The following is a 20325-nucleotide window of genomic DNA, read 5'->3' on the forward strand; positions in this document are numbered from 1 at the left end:
ACACCAAGCCTCAAAAATTCTCCAGACCCTCAAGTAGGCTAAGGATATTGAAGTCTTCCTAGCTTGCTGCAGAGTGAAAATGACATCCTCAAGATATCGGAGAAATTGGCATCAGTGGTAACACTATCTAATTCGTAACCTCCAAGTCCACATCCTTTCCACCTTAAATGCTTTCTCTCAAAAGCCAAGCCGCGAGCAGAAGTGATCTGAAAATAAGGGACCTTGGTGTAGAAGCTTTGGTAGATGGGCGCGATTCAACATCCCGCCCACCTCTAGATTGACCAGATCTGAAAACCATGGCCGCCTAGGCAACTCTACCACCACTAGAATCACCTCTCCCAGATGAATTCACTGCAACACTTTGCCCACTAGCATCCACGGCAGAAAAACATACAGAAGAATACCTTGCAGCCATGGAAGCACTAAGGCATCGACCCCCCCCCCCCCCCCCCGCCCCCCCCCCTCCTCTGCTCAGGATCCAGCTGTTGATAATTGAGAAAATCTGCTTGCACATTGTCTATCCCGGCTATGTGAGAAGCCACCGTTAATTCCAGATATTGTTCTGCCCAGCAAATTTACTCCTGGGCCAACCGAGCCACTGCCCGACTCTTGGTACCAACCTGGTCGGTTGATGTAAGTCAGTCATCTCATTGTCCTACAAAATCCTTACCGGTCGCCCGCATAAGAGATAGAAAGGCACGCAACGTGAACCACACTGATCTCATCCCTAAGTGATAGAGCACAGTGCCTCTTCTGTCGACTCCTGGCTCTGTGCCAACTAGAGTTTGGCATACTTCCCAACCGGAGAGACTGGCATCAGTGATAACTACTATCTAATTCGGAACTTCCAAGTCCACACCATGACCTAAGTGGTCCCGACCAAGCCACCATGAGAGATTGGAGCTGGCTATCTCGTAAGAAGTGGCGGCAGATGAAACTGTTCTGACAACAGATTCCACTGGGAAAGCAATGCCCTTTGAAGAGGCCTCATATGAGGAAATGCCCAAGGAACCAACGTGGAAGCCACGGAATCGAAAATCTGCAGGTAATCCCAAACCCTGGGAAGCACTCTGTGCAACAAACTGCGAACCTGCCTCTGCAGTCTGCAAATGCGTTCCCTGGTGAGATACACCTGGTGTCAAAATGTGGCCCCAGGAATTTCAACACCTAAGTAGGGGTAAGATGACGGACAGATTCACTACCCAACCAGGAATCTCAACCGCTGCAGTACTAATGCCACTGCTTGTCTGCAAAGAACCTCTGACTTTGCTCGAATAAGCCAATCGTCCAGATATATATAAAGAGACGGGAGAATAGAAAATATTTAGAAACAGGCAGAAGAACGCTGGCGCACAGTACTTAGGAGTGTACAGTAGAGTGGTCCACGAACTTAACATCACTATAAACCTAATTGTAACACTTCGAATAGTGAATTTTACCCATGAACAGCACCTTACTGGTACAATTGGTTATGACCTACTCCACTAAACAATTGATTGTCTTTAAAGGAAAATTAGTTCTTACCTGATAATTTTCGTTCCTGTAGTACCACGGATCAGTCCAGACACCTGGGTTGTGACTCCGCACCAGCAGATGGAGACAGAGCAAAACTTGACGGGCTCCCTACATATAGTAAGGTGCCACCCACAGCCCCTCAGTCGAACGAACTGTCAAAGCAAACCAGTGCCCGACTAACTAACTAGAACAATTTTAACCAATTCAAACACCCCCTGGCTGAAAACCGAAAACATCAGACCAGAGGCAAGCGGCAATAAGCCAATAAGCCAAGAACTGGAACAATAGCAGTACGACTAACCAAGCGAGCGGACTCTCTCTCTTTGTTCATCGTACCAAACAGACGGGCGGGAGCCTGGACTGATCCGTGGTACTACAGGAACGAAAATTATCAGGTAAGAACTAATTTTCCTTTCCCTGTACGTACCCGGATCAGTCCAGACACCTGGGATGTACCAGAGCAAACTACCGAGGGTGGGAAGCAGAGAGTCCCGCTCGGAGAACACTCGCCCCAAACCCCGGCGCTTCAGACGCCTGGACATCAAGTCTGTAATGCCTAGTGAAAGTATGTAAGGACTTCCACGTCGCAGCTCTACAGATCTCCTGCGTGGACACCTGAGACACCTCGGCCCAGGACGTGGCTTGCGCCCGAGTGGAATGAGCACGAAGCCCCTTAGGCGCCACTTTACCCTGCAGCAGATATGCGGAGCTAATAGCCTCTTTGAGCCAACGCGCAATCGTGGCCCGCGACGCCGCAGACCCCCGGCGGGGACCGGACCAGAGAACAAACAGATGGTCGGAAATCCGAAAAGAATTCGTAACCTCCAGATACCGAAACAGGACCCTGCGGACGTCGAGCTTCCTCAACTCTTTCATCCCCTTGTCCATCTGGTCCCCGACCTCAAAACCTGGGAGGTCCACTGACTGATTTAAGTGGAACGAGGACACCACCTTAGGCAAAAATGACGGCACAGTCCGCAGGGAAACTCCGCCCTGCGAGAAACGCAAAAACGGTTCCCGACAGGATAAGGCCTGCAGCTCCGAGACCCGACGAGCAGACGCAATGGCTACCAGAAACACGGTCTTCAAGGTAAGATCTTTCAGCGTCGCCCGCTTAAGAGGTTCAAACGGTGCTCCCCCAAGCGCCGAGAGCACGCAATTCAAGTTCCAAGACGGACAAGGATTCCGCACCGGAGGGCGTAAATGCTTAGCCCCGCGAAGGAAGCGCACCACATCCGGATGACACGCTAAGGACACACCGCGCACTTTCCCGCGCAGACAACCAAGTGCAGCCGTCTGTACTTTCAGGGTACTCCAGGCCAGCCCCTTGGACAGGCCCTCTTGGAGAAAGGCGAGGACCCCCGGCACAGGCGGCCGTACAGGATCCACCGCATGAGTACTACACCAGTCCTCAAAAACTGTCCACACCCTCATATAGGCTAAGGACGTGGACTGTTTACGAGCCCTCAACAAGGTAGCAATCACGGCCTCCGAGTACCCCTTAGTTCTTAAGCGCGCCCTCTCAAAAGCCATGCCGCGAGACAAAAGTGATCCGCATCCTCCAAACAGACGGGACCCTGTCGAAGAAGAGAGTCGGCCCCGAGGAAACGAAGTGGAGGTTCTGCCGCCAGCTGAATGAGGTCCGCGAACCACGGGCGCCGTGGCCACTCCGGCGCCACCAAGATCACGTCCGCCGGATGCAACTCGATTCGGCGCAGAACCTTGCCTATCAGAGGCCACGGGGGAAACACATATATCAACACGTCCGTGGGCCAGGGCAGCACTAGAGCATCGACTCCTTCTGCGCCCCGCTCCCTCCGACGGCTGAAGAACCGAGGGGCCTTTGCGTTTTGAGCGGTGGCCATCAGGTCCAGGCGTGGAGTTCCCCACCTGGCACAGATGAGGCGAAACGCCCTGTCCGGTAACTCCCACTCGCCTGGATCCAGCCGATGCCGGCTGAGGAAGTCCGCCTGCACGTTGTCCACACCTGCGATGTGAGACGCCGCCAAGCCGCTGAGGTGTTGTTCCGCCCAGATCATGATCCGCCGTGCTTCCTCCGCTACTTGCTGGCTCCTCGTGCCCCCTTGACGATTGATATACGCCACCGTGGTCGCGTTGTCCGAGAGCACCCGAACCGCCTGGCCCCGTATCCACGGGAGAAACGACTGCAGGGCCAACGACACCGCCCTGGTCTCCAAGCGGTTGATGGACCACCTCGACTGCTGGTTCGACCACTGTCCTTGGACCGAGCGGCCTCCGCAGACCGCCCCCCAGCCTAGTAGACTGGCATCCGTCGTCACTACCGTCCAGGTGGGCATGACCAGAGACACCCCGCAGGACAGATGATCCCGGGAGAGCCACCAGTGCAGACTGGCCCTGGCACAGGGCGTGAGAGGCAGCGGAAGATAAAACTCCTCCGAAACCGGCTTCCAACGGGAAAGTAACGCTGATTGTAACGGTCGCAGGTGAGCGAACGCCCAAGGGACCAGAGCGAGGGTCGACGCCATGGAACCCAGGACCCTCAGGTAATCGCAAACCAGCGGACACCGCATGGACAAAATGTGGCGCACCTGACGCTGTAGCTTGACCACTCTCTCCTGAGTCAGCGACACCATGGCCCTCTCGGTGTCGAACAGGGCCCCCAGATACTCCAACTGCTGCGTAGGCTGCAGATGACTCTTGGCCAGGTTGACCACCCAACCGAGCGAGCGCAAGAGTTGGAGGACCCTGGCGATCGCCTGCCGACACCCGGCCTCCGACTTTGCTCGGATGAGCCAATCGTCCAAGTAAGGATGCACCAGCAGCCCTTCCCTCCGGAGCTGAGCAGCCACCACCACCATCACCTTGGTGAAAGTGCGTGGAGCCGTAGCGAGGCCGAAGGGAAGCGCCCTGAACTGGTAATGGCCTCCCAGTATGCAGAATCTCAGGTACCGGTGATAAGCCGGCTGAATCCCGATGTGAAGGTACGCCTCCGTGAGGTCCAGAGAAGCGAGGTACTCTCCCGGACGAACCGCGGCAATCACCGAGCGGATCGTCTCCATCTTGAACCGCGGCACCCGCAGGCATCGGTTGACCCCCTTCAGATCGAGGATGGGTCGAAACGCTCCATCCTTCTTTGGGACCACGAAATAAATGGAGTACCTTCCCGTGCCCTGCTGATCCTGCGGCACGGGAGTAATGGCGCCCAGGTCCTCTAGACGCCGAAGGGTGTGCCGGACAGCGGCGCGCTTGACGAGAGCCTTGCAGGGTGAGATGAGGAACTTGTCCACCGGGAGCCGCACAAAATCTAACGCGTAACCGCCTCTTATCACAGCGAGCACCCATTGGTCGGAAGTGATTCTGGTCCATGCCTCGTAAAACAGGGAGAGCCTCGCACCCACGTAAGGTACGAGGGCGGGCGGCGACGAGGAATGGACCCGTCTCGTTTCATTGGGCCGACTTGGACCCCGAGCCGGACGAGGGTCCACCGGTCCTATTGAACTTCTTCCCTCGAAAGGACTGCGACCAGGAGGATGATCTAGCCGAACCGGACCGGTAGGACTGACCCGACCCTGTCGCTCTCTGTGGCCGCTGCCGACGGTTAGACCGGAATCTGTTTCTCGCCGAGAAGGACGACCGAGGTCTGGGTCTATCTTCTGGCAACTTGAAAGCCTTATTCTCGCTCACGAACTGCATCAGGTCGTCCAGCTGCTTGCCAAACAGGAGCTTTCCCTTAAAAGGTAACGACCCCAGGTGGGCCTTGGATGCCCCATCCGCAGCCCAGTTACGAAGCCAGAGGAGCCGACGCGCCGAGACCGCCGCTACCATAGCTCTGGCCGAAGTTCTGAGCACATCGTGCATCGCATCCGCACTGTAGGCAATCACCGCTTCCAAGTTATCCGCCTGAGTAGCCTCCCCGGAGGAGAGGTCGGCATTGGCTTGCAGGACTTGGGCCCACCGGAGACCCGCTCGCAGTGCAAAAGTACTACACATGGCTGCCCGCACCCCCAGTGCGGACACCTCGAAGATCTTCTTCAACTGCACCTCCAGCTTCCTATCTTGGATATCCCGGAGGGCCGTAGCACCCGTAACGGGAATGGTAGACCTCTTTGTCACCGCTGACACCGCCGCGTCCACACGTGGAAGGCGCAGCAATTCCAGAGCATCCTCCGGAAGGGGATAAAGCTTGTCCATAGCTTTACTCACCTTCAGCCCCAGTTCCGGGGTATCCCATTCCCGGAACAAGATATCTGTGACCGAGAAGTGAAAAGGGAACGCCAGCGCAGGACCCGCCAGGCCCAGCAGCACCGGATCCATCTTGACGCCTTGCCGGGACTCCACTGGTGGAGGATCCACGCCGATCTCATCCAGGATAGTCGGGATAAGGGGATAAAGTTCTTCCCTACGAAACAGGCGAACAACCTTGGGGTCATCACCCTCAGCCGCCTGTGGGCCCTTGCCGGCTCCCGGTTGGGCCTGTCCATCGTCATCAGGGCCCTCCTGGTCTTCAGGGGCTCCCGGCATCGCGTCCTCGTCCGAGGAGGCGGTAGACGACGTCTCCGAGTCTTGCGGTTCACCACGCGGCCGTCTCTTTTCCCGCGGCCCATCCCGGGCCTCCCGGGTCCGAACGGCTCTCTTCTGGGGCCGGGAATGATCTTTTTTCCCCCCCGAAGCTTTTCCCGCTTTCAGCCGAGACTTTTTGTACTTTGCGAGTTTCTGCAGCAGAAGCGAGAAATCTTCAGAAAACGAGCCCTCCGATCCGGAGGAACCCTCCCCAGCACTCGGGGTCCCCGACCCGCGGGGTCCCGGGGGCTCTCCCCCCGAAATCCTGGGCTGTGGCGACAGCGAGGGAGGCTGGGCGCCATCTTGGAGGGCCCTCCTCGTGGCGTCCCTCACACTGCACAAAATGGCTTCCGTTCCCCCGCGCTAAGCGGGAACGGATCCAAGGACGCGGCCTCCGAGCCTCCGGCACGCGACGGCGAACGGGCCCCCCCGCGATCGACCCCCCCGGGCGACCGCCGACGAGCCCTCGCCCCCGGAGACGCAGCTCGAGCAGACCCCGTCTCGGGAGAGACGCGCGCGCACAGCGCCGCACGCGCGACACGCTGACCCTCTCGGCATCCGCGCGAAGAACGAACCCCCCAACCAGCGCCGCCCTCCCGCTAAACGACCGCACGAACGGCGAAAACGACGGCGAAAGTGAGAGAGAGCCGGCGCCGCAAGGTCAGCAGAAAGAAAGAAACCGCTACTGTTTTTTTTTTTTTTTTTTTTACTTAGGCGCTAGCCGTGGTCCTGAAGTCTTCAGCTCCAGCGGGGGTGAGTGAACCGGGCTCCCCGGTGTCACCCCCGACGCTGCTGCCAGCACAGGCCGGGTCCTCGACCCTCAGCAGCGGCCTCGACCTGGAGGGAATGGTCCTCTCAGGACCTTCCAACCCTCCTGGGAGGCTCCCCCGACGGGAGACTTCTATCTTCTGCTTTATCTTCTTTCTTCTTTTTTTTTTTTTTTTTTGCAAACCCTCACTGCCCTAACTACTTAGGACTAGAGAGAAAAAAACCGAAATAGATCCCTGACTGACTACCCCGAGCCAAAACAACCAAGGATCCCCGAGACTGTGGGTGGACCTGCCCCATCTGCTGGAGACAGAGAAAGACTGAGGGGCTGTGGGTGGCACCTTACTATATGTAGGGAGCCCGTCAAGTTTTGCTCTGTCTCCATCTGCTGGTGCGGAGTCACAACCCAGGTGTCTGGACTGATCCGGGTACGTACAGGGAATGATATATTGTAACCGAACCTTTAGCGGCAGCTGTTAGAATGTACTAATGTACACCCTCACCTACATTAATTTATGTGCCTACATGTAAACCATTGCTATGGTATATGACTTAGCGACGGTATAGAAAAGATTTTAAATAAAATATGGGTGAACTAGAATGCCCTCCTTCCTGAAAGCTGCCACCACGATGACCATCACTTTGATGAAGGTCCTTGGAGCAATCGCCAACCTGAAAGGAAGAGCACAAAACTGAAAATGAGTCCCGAGAATCATGAACCTCAGGAATCTCTGATACGACTGGATCGCTGCGTTCAGGGGGATGTGATTATGTTTTCTGTAGTTGACTTGGGTTCAGGTCAATACTGAGGAACTGCAGATAGCACACTAGGTTATGTGGCAGTGTCAGCAAAACTTTCCATCTGCTGGAAGGGGAGGCAAAACCAGGAGTCTGAACTGATCTGTGGTACTACAGGAACAAAAATTAGCAGATAAGAACCAGTTTTCCTTTGCTGAGGTTACACAATGTTAGATTCTACTTAGAGATTACCACCCAGGAAAGAGATCTAGGCATCATAGTGGATAATACATTGAAATCGTCGGCTCAGTGTGCTGCCGGGGGTCAAAAAAGCAAACAATGTTAGGAATTATTAGGAAGGAAATGGCAAATAAAACGGTGAATGTCATAATGCCTCTGTATCGTTCCATGGTGAGACTGCAGCTTGAATATTATGCGCAGTTCTGGTCGCCACATCTCAAAAAAGATATAGTTGCACTGGAGAAAGAGTGCAGAGAAGGGCAACCAAAATAAGGGGCATAGAAAGGCTGCTCTATGAGGAAAAGCTAAAGAAGTTAATGCTGTTCAGTTTGGAGAAGAGACGACTGAGGGGGGATATGATGAAGATCTACAAAATCATGAAAGGACTTTAATAGGTAAATGTAAATTGGCCATTTACTCTCAGATAATAGGACCAGGGAGCACTTCATGAAGTTAGCAAGTAGTTCATTTAAAACAAATAGAAGAACTCAGCGCATAGTTAAGCTCTGGACTTCATTACCAGAGGATATGGTTACAGCAGATAGTGTAACTGGGTTTAAAAAAAGGTTTGGATAAGTTCCTAGAGGAAAAATCCATAAACTGCAATTAATCAATAAAGAATAATAGCTTGAGATCTGTTTAATGTTTGGGTACTTGCCAGGTTCTTAGGCCTGGATTGGCCACTGTTGGAAACAGGATGCTGGGCTTGATGGACCCTTGGTCTGACCCAGTATGGCATTTTCTTATGTTCTTATGTTAGTTTTGAAGTGGCATTTTGTTGTGCTTTTGAAAAGGCGCAGAAGAAGGCAGCAGTAGACGAGGCCGAGAAACAGAAGAAGGAGGAGATCAGAGCCCTGCAGGAGCAGCTGGCTGCATTAAAGTTCCAGACCGAGCTTCAGGCTGGGAAGGTTAGAAACTGGTTTTAAACTGTATGCTTAGACCAAAAATTCTGAAGTCTGTGTACACAGCACATACACCAGTGTGACCTCAGATTGCCCAAAGCTTGCAATGGCCGTCCATGCATAAGTCTTCTAGATTTTGCAATTCAGCGGACAAATCGATGCACATTCAGCCAATGAAAATGACAGATGAGATGGAGTGAGTCTCAGTTTTATAGGAAAATTTCTATGTGCTCCTTTATTTAAGCTACGTTTTACATCACTGTTAGTGATTCCGGTCTTTTTTAGTGCCAAATTATTAATCCAACATTGTTGCTGCCTTAGGCGTATTTCATTAGTGCAAAGCACCTGTTTGCTCTGTTTGTCCATGGCTTAATTTATAGCCAGAAAGGAAGTGGCAATGAGATGGGTGGGGCCATGGCCGGGTGTAACTCTTTCTCACACACACACAATACCCTTCATGAGCACTGGTAGGCGATGGATCACTGGGGCAAGGAGGTCTCTGCCATGGTGATCCTGATCCTCCGTCCTTCTGCCCCTGCTTCCTTTAATAGTCCTGAATCCTTTAAGTATAAGCTCCTGTCCTTGGTAATCCTCAAGCCCCTCCTCTCCCTGGAAAATCGCCCTCTCCCTCCTCGGCTGTCTCATCTGGCTCACCGCTGCTTTAGGGAGCAGACTGGCATGCCCTGTGCGCTGTCTTCAGTCTCCTTGGTCAGGGGCTGTGGGGTGGAAGGAAGGGAACAACACCACATGCTCTCCTCACTCTCTTCCGCCTCCGATTACTTTACCCACCGACTTCCCTCCACTAAACATTTCATAGTCCCTCCAGTCCCCTCACTCACACTCTGCAGCTTCTCTGATCCCATGACTCACTTCCCTCTCTCCCCCCCCATCCCCTCATTCATTCCCTTGGCCCTTTTCAGCCTCACCAGAGTGGTCACCAGCAGCAGAGGTGTCAGGGCATGCTAAGCAGGAAGTCAACACGCCCAGCAGTGGCAGAAGCACTGGGGCATTCACCTGCATCTTTTTTTTTTTTTTACCTCTCAGCCACATAAATCAAAGCCATCAGGCTGCCTTTATCTCAGGGTAAAGAGCTCCAGCACACTCTGTTCTTCTCTACTTCCTCCAAGGGCTGGGGGAGCTGTAAATAATTCTGTTTCTTCAGAGCAGCAAGAATGGATATACACTGCTGGGTCTGCTCTGCTTGCTTGGGTCCCAGAAAAAAATGGTGGCTCTGCCAGAAAAAGGGGTTAAAGTAGTACAGGTTTGAAAGTTAGGAGCACTAGTGTCTTCCCTCAAGGCCAGAGCGGAAGCCTTGACAATTGGCCGTACTGCTAACAAGTTCCAGACTTGTGCTATTTCAAACCCTTTTTGTATCTGTTCTTTGCTCTCCTCTGCTCTGCAGTCTGTTTCAGTATCACCCTTTTCCCTTCTATTTCCTGCAGTGCAGGAGGAGAGAGGTGTGGGGCAGGGGGAACAAGAGGGAGAACAATGGCTGTTCCCTCTGTGCTCCAAGCTCACGTCTTCCCTGCAGGCTGTCTGGCAGGGGGAGGGTCTGGAGAATACCCCTGCTGCTCTGCCTCTTAAACCTAAAAAGAAGTGCCGGAACTGTGTTCCTGGCCGTTCCCCCCACAGATTAAGCCCTGAGTACATCACCAGGTTTCCTGCTGAATTTGGGTCGGATCCATGCAGTGAAAGGGCTCTCAACTGGCTAGTCCACGAGAGCAGTGCCAAGAAAATTTATGAATTCCCTGTACATACCCAGATCAGTCCAGACTTCTGGGTTTTGCATCCTTGCCAGCAGATGGAGACAGAGAAAGTTTAAACTGATACTGTTACATAACCCCATATGCCACCTGCACTTCCTCAGTATTTCTCTGTCTCCTGCAAATGGTATATGGTGCAAAACCTGCAATTCTGCAGTCAGAAGACTAAATTGGGGTTATGAGCCTTCCTCCCAAGGGGTAGGAAATCTGAGTAGATTTGCTCCGGCGGCTTCCTGCTTCTGCTTTGGACAGCTGGGGAGTTCAGTGTTTCTGTTTGCAGCATCAGCAGCTTCTTCGGAGCCGAGGTAAGCTTCCCGGCACTGGAAGGATAGTGTATGGTTCAGTTTGCCGCGCATACAGCTCGGCGCTGTCGTACCTTAAACATGTCGGCCTGTGCTCCACTTGTTCCTCCAGAGGTGTGGGATCATCCGATGGTCCGAGGGCCTCAAAAAAGAGGAGACTGTTGCCCACTCCTGTTTCTCCCACGCAACAGGGTTTGCGCCGGGTTGAGGATCCCTTTCCCTTTGGCGTGGGAACGGCGGCCATTTTGAAAGCTCATGCAGCTTGAGCTGCACCAACGGAGGGGGATTTCCCCCGAGGCTTTCCCTGGCTTGCTCGGACTCCTGTTAGAAGCAGGGGCGGGGGCAGATGGGGAAGGTAGTCCCATTTTGCCTATTGCTCGTTCTTCTCAGCCTTTGGCTGGTGCCCCCAGGCCTTTCGCCTCAGGTTTTGTGTTGCTCCTGTGTGAGGCCTATTTGGCTCAGCAGGAGGTGGCTGCATCAGGTCTGGGGACCCGGGCCCGGCCTTCCAAGGGTCTCGATTTAGGTTCCAGACCAGTTCAATTTATAAGAAAGCGGCCTTTGGTTCAGCGTTTGAGTCCAGCTCCGGTTAGAGGGATTGCAGTTGATGGTTCAGATGACTCGGACGAAGCTTCCAAGATTCCAGAGGTGCCTTCGGTACACAACCTGGCGGTGGATCCGGATGCGGTCGGTGCATCTCCGGGGGATGATCCGGTTTCCAAGGATGAAGACACTAAGATGGTCCAGCTTTTTCGCAAGGAGGAGCTTGGGCCATTGATTCCTCAGATTCTGGAGGAGCTTGGAGTCAAGGTTCCGCAGGAGGACTCTGATTTGGAAGGGGTTGATCCAGTCTTGGATGGGCTAAGGGATCCAATGAAAGCCTTCCCTTATAAATCGGTGAAAAAGCTGGTGGATCAGGAATGGGGTACTCCCGAAGCCAGCTTGAGGGTAGGGAGGGCTATGGCGAAGCTTTATCCTTTGCCTGAGCAGACATTGGACCTTCTTTCCCTTCCTAAGGTTGATGTGGCGGTATCTGCTGTTACGGTTGCGGGGTCCACTGCTTTGAAAGATGTTCAGGATCATAAGTTGGAGATGCAAAAAAGATTTTTGAGGTGTCAGCTTTGAGTTTAAGGGTGGCCATTTGTTCCGGTTTTATGCAGTGGGCTTGTCTGCGTTGGGTGCAGTGGCTCTAGGATGCCCAGTCAAAGCCTGAGAGGAGATGATTAAGACTGAGCATTTAGAGGCAGCAGTGACTTAGAGGATGGATTCTCTGTATGACCTGGTAAGGATCTCATCTCGGATTATGGTGTCACCTGTATCGGCCAGGAAGTTGTTATGGTTGCGTAATTGGTCAGCGGATGTGTCATTCAAGTCTCAGTTGGGCTCTCTGCCTTTCAAAAGCCGACTCTTTTTTTTTTTTTTTTTGCAACAACACATCATCAGTAGGGTAAAACTAACCTGTCTCACGACGGTTAGTAGAAGGTCTCACTCGCCAAGGGGAGCTGCATGTCCACTGAAGCAATTCTCTCTCCATGGCCAGACTTGGGGTCAGAAATTCAAGGAGGTTGGAGACCCTTCCTATCCACTACAAGTGGTAGCGCAGCTGGGACTAAGTCCTCGCAATGAGGCGAGGCTGGTCCACTCCGTCGTTCCTGTTGTAGGAGGTCACTTGTCAAGGTTTTACGGGGAGTGAGCCAAAATTACCAAGGATCAGTGAGTCCTCAGTGTAGTAAGAGATGGCTATGTGTTAAAATTTGCTCGGCCCATCTGAGATTTTTTGCTACTTTCCCCGTGCAAACCCTTAGACAAGCCGTTTGTGGTTCGAGAGATACTGGACCGGTTGCGGAAGCTAGGAGCGGTAATTCCGCTTCCCTATGAGGAGCGAGGCACAGGAAGGTATTTCATTTACTTTGTTCCAAAGAAGGAAGGCATCTTTCGTTTGATTCTGGACTTGAAAAGGGTAAATGCAGGCTGAAAGTGCCGCGTTTCCGAATGGAGACCCTGAGATCTGTTGTAGCGGCAGTTCGCAAAGGTGAATTTTTAGTGTATCTGCACATACACATCCATCCAGATCATCAAAGGTTTCTGCAATTCATGGTTCTGGGTCAGCATTTTCAGTTTCAGGTGCTTTCCTTCAGTTTGGCCACAGTGCCACGCACCTTCACCAAAGTGATGGTGGTGGTCGTGGCAGCTTTGCGTCAGGAAGGAGTTCTGGTGCACCCCTATCTAGACAACTGGCTTGTCAGGGCAAAGTCAGAGGACCTTTGTTGTCAGTTGGTTCAGAAGGTGATCAGCAAACTCCAGAACCCGCCTGATATGTTGAGGTGGAGAGTCGTCCGCTCATTCTAGGTTCTTGGTATAGAATACAGACTTGTTTTAAAAAAAAAAAAAAAGGAAAATTGTTTGGAAATTTGTTTATCGTTTGCTGATTTTAAGCTTGGGTACAGATCGATACTGAAGAACTGCAGGTAGTACACAGGGTTATGTAGCAGTATCGGTTTCTCTGTCTCCATCTGCTGGCAGGAATACAAAACCCAGGAGCCTGGACTGATCTGTGGTACTACAGGAACAAAAATTAGCAGGTAAGAACCAATGCTTCATCTCTGTGTAACACTTTTCCCATTTGCATTTTAAATGTGTTCCTCAAGAAAAAGTTGGAAAATGTATAATGAATCCCGCTCCCCCCAACAGGCGCAGAAAAAGGCAGCAACAGAAGACTTGGAAAAGCAGAAGAAAGAGGAGACCCGAGCTCTTCATGAACAGCTGGCCACATTGAAGGAGAATCAGGCCGAGGCTCCAGCTGGGAAGGTTTAGAGTGGCTTTAATTACACACCCTGCCCTGAAAGCCCATCCCTGTTAGGCTCTTCCTTCTTCCTCTCATCCTCGTCCCTGTTTTTGAAGTGGTGAGAGGCGACCTGCATTAGTTTGACTCTCTGAAAACGTCCCTCCCTCAGTGTGTGGCTAAATTTGTACACTCCTCCACAAGGCGTGCACTTTTAGCTGCACTGAGGAGGGGGGGAGTGCACCTTTGCATTGTCGAGACTTGAAAATGCGTGTGCTTTGCAGCAAAATTCTACCTACAGAAAAAACGGGGGGAAGTGACCATAAGCAAATTTCAAAGCAAAAGTAGCATGGACTTTAAGAATAAAAAACACATGTGGTCTTTGTCCCAATACAGACCATTTGAGAAGTGCCCTAGGAGATACACTTTTTTATTCTCTAGGAACCCAAAATTGCTCTATTAGAAATTCCTTGTGTGTGTTTGATTTTTATAGTACTGTTGTTTTTTTTTATTTTTTATGTTTTTGGATGATAGAGGTAGTTTCCTCCCACTCCTTCAGCTTCTACTGGGTCCATATTGCTATGGATTTTCTTTTGCAATTGTCAATTGCTATATATCTATATCTAGATATAGATATAGAGATATATATATATATAATTTATTTTTTTTTTTTCAATAGGCTGTTTAGCGGACAAGTCATCCTGCTAATGTTAGCCGGATGACTTGTCCTATATATTTAATGGAATAAATAAATGTCCTGCTGAATAAGCTTGCTTATGTTTGAATATAGCCAGTTAGAATTTGAAGTTATCCAGCCTTGTGTGGCCGGATAACTTTCTACTTAACCGGATATCTTCAAAGGTAACCCCCGATGGCCAAAACAGATCTGGAGCCGCCGGGAGCAGGTGAGTAAGAGCACCGCTCCCAGCAGGAGATCTCTTTTGGCCATCGAGGGGGAGTCTGGGGCGAGACTTTCTGTTGTGACGGTGGGGGGGGGATGGGACTGAAGACTTGGGGGTACCAATGCTAACTTTTGGAATGAAACCAGGAAAGATTTCAAGGGAGAAAAGGGATCGATGGTCTTTTGGGGCTGTTGGGCCCAACAGGGCCGAGGGAAAGGCTCACAATTGGGGCCACAGACCCTTAGAATTTTTTTTTTCTTTGGTAACACTGACAGCTACGTAATCTGATATCTTTGAAGATAGCCAGTTAAGTAGAAAGTTATGCAGCCACACAAGGCCAGATAATTTTAGACCCGCTCTGATGTTTTCCGACTAACCTAGCTGGATATACTCCATACTCCAACATTCGGCTGGTTAGCTGGATATCTTAACCCCTCCTTGAGACGCCCCTTTATTATCCGGCTAAATTATAGTAGTTATCCGGCTGTGCCATTTTTGCCATTTAGACAGATAACTTTTGAGTTGGGTTTTTTTTTTTTATTAATTTATTTTTGTATTGAAATATTGTCCTCCCAGTTTAACCCAGCCATCACAGTGACTGCCCTTGACCAGGGGCCACAGGCCATAGCTCCCTCTGGAACTCATTACATATTCACCCCGAGTCTGGCCACTGGATAGCACTGTTGTGCGATGGCTGGGAAGCCCTCTGTATGGGGCAGAGAGGCTGCGAACAGTACTCGTCACTGCTTGAAATCATTGCTTATGTCCAGGAAGGGTTACCTGTCCAGCTGTGACTGCTAACCATCCACAGTACACTAATATCTGGCACAAACACAGCCTCCGTTTTTCCTTCCCAACATAACTGCAGAAGCCACCTGCATTCAGCGGGGATTTAATAGCACAGTGACTTGTAACTATGACCAAGGCATAAATGTTCTAAACTCGTGCCACACCCTAACCCTGTTTATAAAACCTGGAATTATTAGTGCGCTAACCTTATTGCGTCTTTACTTTTTTTTTTTTGCTTAAATAAAGGAGAAAGAAGCTGACTTGCACAAATCGAAATCCGGTAAGCAATCCAGCTGCAGAGGCCAAGTGTTTGTGCTTTGATGTTTCTAATGCTAACACTACCAAGGCAAATACTGCGACTCTCCAAACTGGCGGGTCAGTCCTTGGCAGTTGCTCGTTTACTTTATCAGGCAGTGACCAGCAGGAGAATTAAGCTAGACAACGTTGATAAAGGAATGTCCTTCTTTTGTGACAGGTGGCATTTGCTTGCATCCAGCTTAGATAGCCATTCCTTTTATGTTTGCATGCTTTTCAAGTGCTTCTTAGGAACATGTCTGTGCCGCCTCATGGGACTCTTGTTTACAGTGTAACTAAGTAACAGGTCATGTGATTCCCCTATAAGCGCAGAGCATTTGTTTCCCTTACCCAGCCAGTTGCTGGAGACGTTGATGCAGAGTTTGGCATTCATAGTGTCCTTTTTGGGCCAGTCTGTGTTTTGTTTTTTTTTTGGTTTGTTTTTTCCCCTTGACGTGCACGTTTTTGAACTGAAACTAGGTTTCCCTGTACGTACCCAGATCAGTCCAGACTCCTGGGTTTTGTCTCCCTTCCAGCAGATGGAGACAGAGAGGGTTTTGCTGACACTACTCCTTAACCACGTGTGCCGCCTGCAGTCCATCAGAATTTCTCTGTCTCCAGCAGATGGAAGGTGGTGCAAACCCTGCAGTCTAATATAAAAAAAAAAAGGTTTTTGGGATTGGATTCCTCCCAGGAGGTTGCTAGGTCCTGGTGGGGCTATCACTCCTGGTGCTGAGGTAGACAAACAGGAGGGTTGGGGACCCTTGTCTGGCTTGGTTCTTTCACAGCCTGGCGTATTAAAAAGTAGGTTAGAGAGAACTATTGCTAGGACATTATGGGCACAGTGGCTCCTACCTCGAGGCAGGGAGATAGACCAGTCTGAGTTTTTTCAAACTCTCTCCTTGGGACTCTCAGCCAGATCTAATTTTTCAGGACATCCATGAGAATATTCTTGAGCTATCACTGCTTACATTTAGTCTAAGAACAAGATTAATTTGCATATATATTTATTATCCTGAAAACCAGTGGTTGAGACCAAGGACTGAGTTTGGTAAACCTTAGACAAGGTGATCAGTACATTTCCAGCCGTGTTTTATTTATTCACTTGCAGAAAGCTTAAGAAGTCTACAGTAGAACTCAAACTATAAATCTAGATGGTGTCGTAATAAAACTTGGCACACTTTTTTTGTAAAACACTGGGCATTATCTTTGTGTGCAGCCTAAAGTTAGAGTAATTAGCAGGTTTTGTGTAGTTGGTTACCTTTTTAAGTACAAAAATGTTAAGAAGCTCATCTTGCTTTCAGTGTTTTCCTGTTGTTTTTGCTTAGGTGGGAAGAATGCAGCCAACACGATGCCCTTAGAAAATGCAGATGATCGGTCTTCGGTTGCAAATTATTTAGATAAGTACGTATATCCCACCTCTGACGTCCGCGTTTGGCTACACAATGTAAGACCTTCTCCCATGCAAAAGAAAGTCTGAGAATAGACTATTTAGTCTGTCATTCATGGGCTGCTGCTTAAGTTTGTTGTGAGTGAACAGGTAGTGTTTCTTATGATAAGACGTCCTCTTGCATGTAACCCGTGCCAGTGTGCATCCAGCACTATGAACGTGGGTAAGGAGAGCTGCAGGAGACATGAGGGTTATACAAAATGTCCGAAGATTGTAGGTTCTTACTCTGAAGATAGGAATGGTGACCCAGGACCCCTGCACTGTAAACAGGTGATTTGTGATCTGTTTTAAGAACTGGAGAGAAATCATTGCCTCCCCAATCGGTAGTCAGAAAGGCACAAATGCTAATGGACTGCTTGGTGCAGCATTTGAGTGGAATTACTAAGTCTAACTTATCAAAGGTTTTCAGTCATTCTGTTCCAGTGGGAAGGTCCACAATTTTCCTTTGTTGTAGAGTTTAGCCACAGGCACTATAGGCATGGAACGTATCCCCAGGGTAATGTCTGCACATGGGTCTGATTTGCGCATACCATGACAGGAATGAACCTCATAAGCCAGGGGTACGTTAAATACAATCTCATGCTCTGCCTTTACAAGTACAGCAGAATCCCAAATGCGTTTCTTTCTTGGATGGATGTTCTACCCCTGCAAGGTAAGTCAGTCTCTCTGACTCAACATGGCACAGCAGATGGACAGACTTGTGCATGTAAGTTCACTTGCGTCATTCTGGCCCAGTGCTAAGTCACGCGCAGAGAAGCTGACTTGTGGGCGGACATGCACACTACATGCAGGAAAGCTAAAATTAAAATGCGTTGTTTAAAAAAATAAATAAATAAAATGACCTAAAGATCAAGGCAAGTGCTTTTAACTTGCAGGACTTTCACTGATCCAGTCTGCTCGGAGGTTTTTTGTTTTGCTTTTTTTTGAGGCGGGGGCTTATTCTTTAAGAGAAGCAGAAAACTAGGATAAAATGTGAAATATGTGGAAATCGACTAAAAAAAAAAAAATGTGGGTAGGATGTATTTGGCAAGTTGGTGTCTGAGTATGGAATTCTTTTAACTTGCATTGTCCTTTTTTCGGTAGACTGTGTATTTTTTGTGGGGAAAGAGATGAGTCTTTCACAGAGGAAGGTTTGGACCTCCATTACTGGAAGCACTGTCCTATGTTAAAAAGATGTGAACACTGTAAGCAGGTAGGCCATGGTACCAAATCCAGAAAGAAGCGTAACGTGCTGAGTTGGTACGTGAGTACGTCTAAACGAATAAGCTGTCATTCTAAGGTACATGTATAACGCCAAGGAAGAGGAGGCTGGCTGTGTGAAACAGCAGCACTCTGCGCATGTTAGACGAGAGAGGATGTCCACAAATCTCAAAGTACGGATCCTGAAGGGATTACAGAGGAGGAGGTGGTGTCACGATCATGCTTCCCCCTGTCTTTCTGGGTCTTGTCAGGTTGCCTTGTACACCTTCGTAGGTAAAACATGACATTTTTATTTTGATAGACTGTTTCTTGTAAACTTTTCTGAAAAGGCATTTATGGAAAATATTTCTTAAGGCCCTAAAAGAGGAAACAAAATTCCCTTTGATTCTTTTCTGATACCAACTTCTGGAAGAATCATTCCAAAGCTTAGTGTCTTCAGTCACTGAAATGTGTTTAAAATATTCTATTTAATTAATAAACTGAACTACCATGGAGCTTCCTGATGTAGACACTTGAGTTAGGGCTCTCCATGGCAACATTTCTAGAAAAAATAAGTTGTTTTGCTTTTTACATTTATTTTGCTTTTTTTGCCTTATTTTAAACAGAATGTTTTTACACACGTGATTGGTGGCTGTGTAGAAAGAGAAAGTTACCGATATCGGAGGACAAGATCCCCATGTCCGAATAATGTTAATTAATACTATGTTTCATTTTTCTTACTCCCTTTCTTTCTCTTAAATTAAACCTTTGTCTCTGGTTAGACAAAAAAAAAATAGATAGACTGAACTAGCATTAAGCAAGCTTACTGCAGACCCAAGTTGGTTCAACTGACATTGGCAAAGGTGAAACCATTTCTGTGCATTTCAGGTACACAGAGGAAAGGGCATCAGCACTTCCAGGAGGCTTAAGAAATTGTACAGTGGAGTAGAGACTAGTATTTTAGGCAGGCTTACTATGAGAGGATGTTGGCTGACCTTGCCGAACCGAGTATCTCCTTGTGGAAATGAAGCATGTGACTGCCCCGCAGGTCTACAAGAGCGTAGACTTGGGGGGAGAAGCCCACTTTCCTTAGTGGGACTGATTTATGTCACGTGCTAGATTAGATGGAGCTATCGAGGCCATCAGTCACATAGCAAAGACTGAATGGTAGGATATACCTCCTACATTATCCATCAGTTTATTATATTTTCCCAGGACAAGCAGGATGGTAGTCCTCACATGTGGGTGACATCGGATGGAGCCCTATCAAGGAACACTTTTATGTCAAAGTTTCTAGAACTTTGACTGGCACACTGAGCATGCCCAGCATGCCACTAACCCTGCATCCAGCAGGGGTCCCCCTTCAGTCTCTTTTTTTTTTCCGCACAGCAGTAGCCTCACAATTTTTAGGAGCTCTGTGAGAATTCCTCACAAGAATTTTCCCTACGGAAACTTTCTTTAAAATTTCAAACTTTTTTCCCCGTCCCGGGGTCCCCCACCGACCTCGGTAGATGCCAGTAAGTTTTACCTCGTCCTTTGTAATCTGTTCCCATCAGTGCTTTCATTGGTGCCTGATGGCAACTGACCGCGCACCGCCCTTCTTTTTGGAAAAATGGCGACCGGGTTTCGAAAATGCCCCGAGTGCCCGAGGACCATGTCTATTACGGACCCTAATGATATTTGTGTCTTGTGCTTGGGGCCGACTCACGTCGTCCACAGTGCACTAGTTGTGCCCAGATGATGCCAAAAGGCCACAGGGCCCACTTGGATAAGATGGAACACCTATTCAAGCGTGTGTCTCAGTCTACTCCAGCCAAGAGTACATCGGGTCGAAAGCCTTCAACTTCATCGACTCGGTCGCCATCAATGTCTCAGCGCCATCGAGACACCGGTGACCATCCTTCACTGGCTTCTTCATGTTCGAAGGCATCGACATCTTCCTCCTCTGTGCTGGAGAAGGACCAGGCCGAGCATCGGGAAAAACAGTCATTGCCATCGACGTGATCCTTCTTCCGATGCCGGCACCAACAAGCCATCGGCATAGACAGAGCCACCGGCCAAGAAGTCCCAGGGAGAAGGAGCCCCATCCCCCCCTGAACCCTAGCCACGGAGGCGTTCCACACTGGCACTGGTGCTGGAAGCCGAGACTCCACTGATACAGG

The 20325-nt window shown here is 49.8% G+C and overlaps 1 protein-coding gene and 1 non-coding gene across 5 annotated transcripts in view; both read left to right on the forward strand.

The window, feature by feature from the left end:
* Positions 1-20325, forward strand: part of CEP104 (centrosomal protein 104) — a 67241-nt gene that overhangs the window by 27015 nt on the left and 19901 nt on the right. For 3 of the 4 annotated variants that reach the window (XM_029578840.1, XM_029578839.1, XM_029578841.1), the window contains exons 15-19: positions 8598-8711; positions 13459-13575; positions 15487-15520; positions 16863-16938; positions 18068-18176. In XM_029578840.1, coding sequence (XP_029434700.1) covers positions 8598-8711; positions 13459-13575; positions 15487-15520; positions 16863-16938; positions 18068-18176 — 450 coding nt within the window. The remainder of the gene's footprint in view (positions 1-8597; positions 8712-13458; positions 13576-15486; positions 15521-16862; positions 16939-18067; positions 18177-20325) is intronic. The other variant, XM_029578842.1, reaches the window with a different exon arrangement.
* On the forward strand, positions 19226-19352 carry LOC115077133. Its single transcript, XR_003852962.1, has one exon. It is a non-coding gene; the product is annotated as a small nucleolar RNA U109 (small nucleolar RNA).

Source organism: Rhinatrema bivittatum, chromosome 15 (assembly GCF_901001135.1).
Source record: "Rhinatrema bivittatum chromosome 15, aRhiBiv1.1, whole genome shotgun sequence".
NCBI lineage: Eukaryota > Metazoa > Chordata > Amphibia > Gymnophiona > Rhinatrematidae > Rhinatrema > Rhinatrema bivittatum.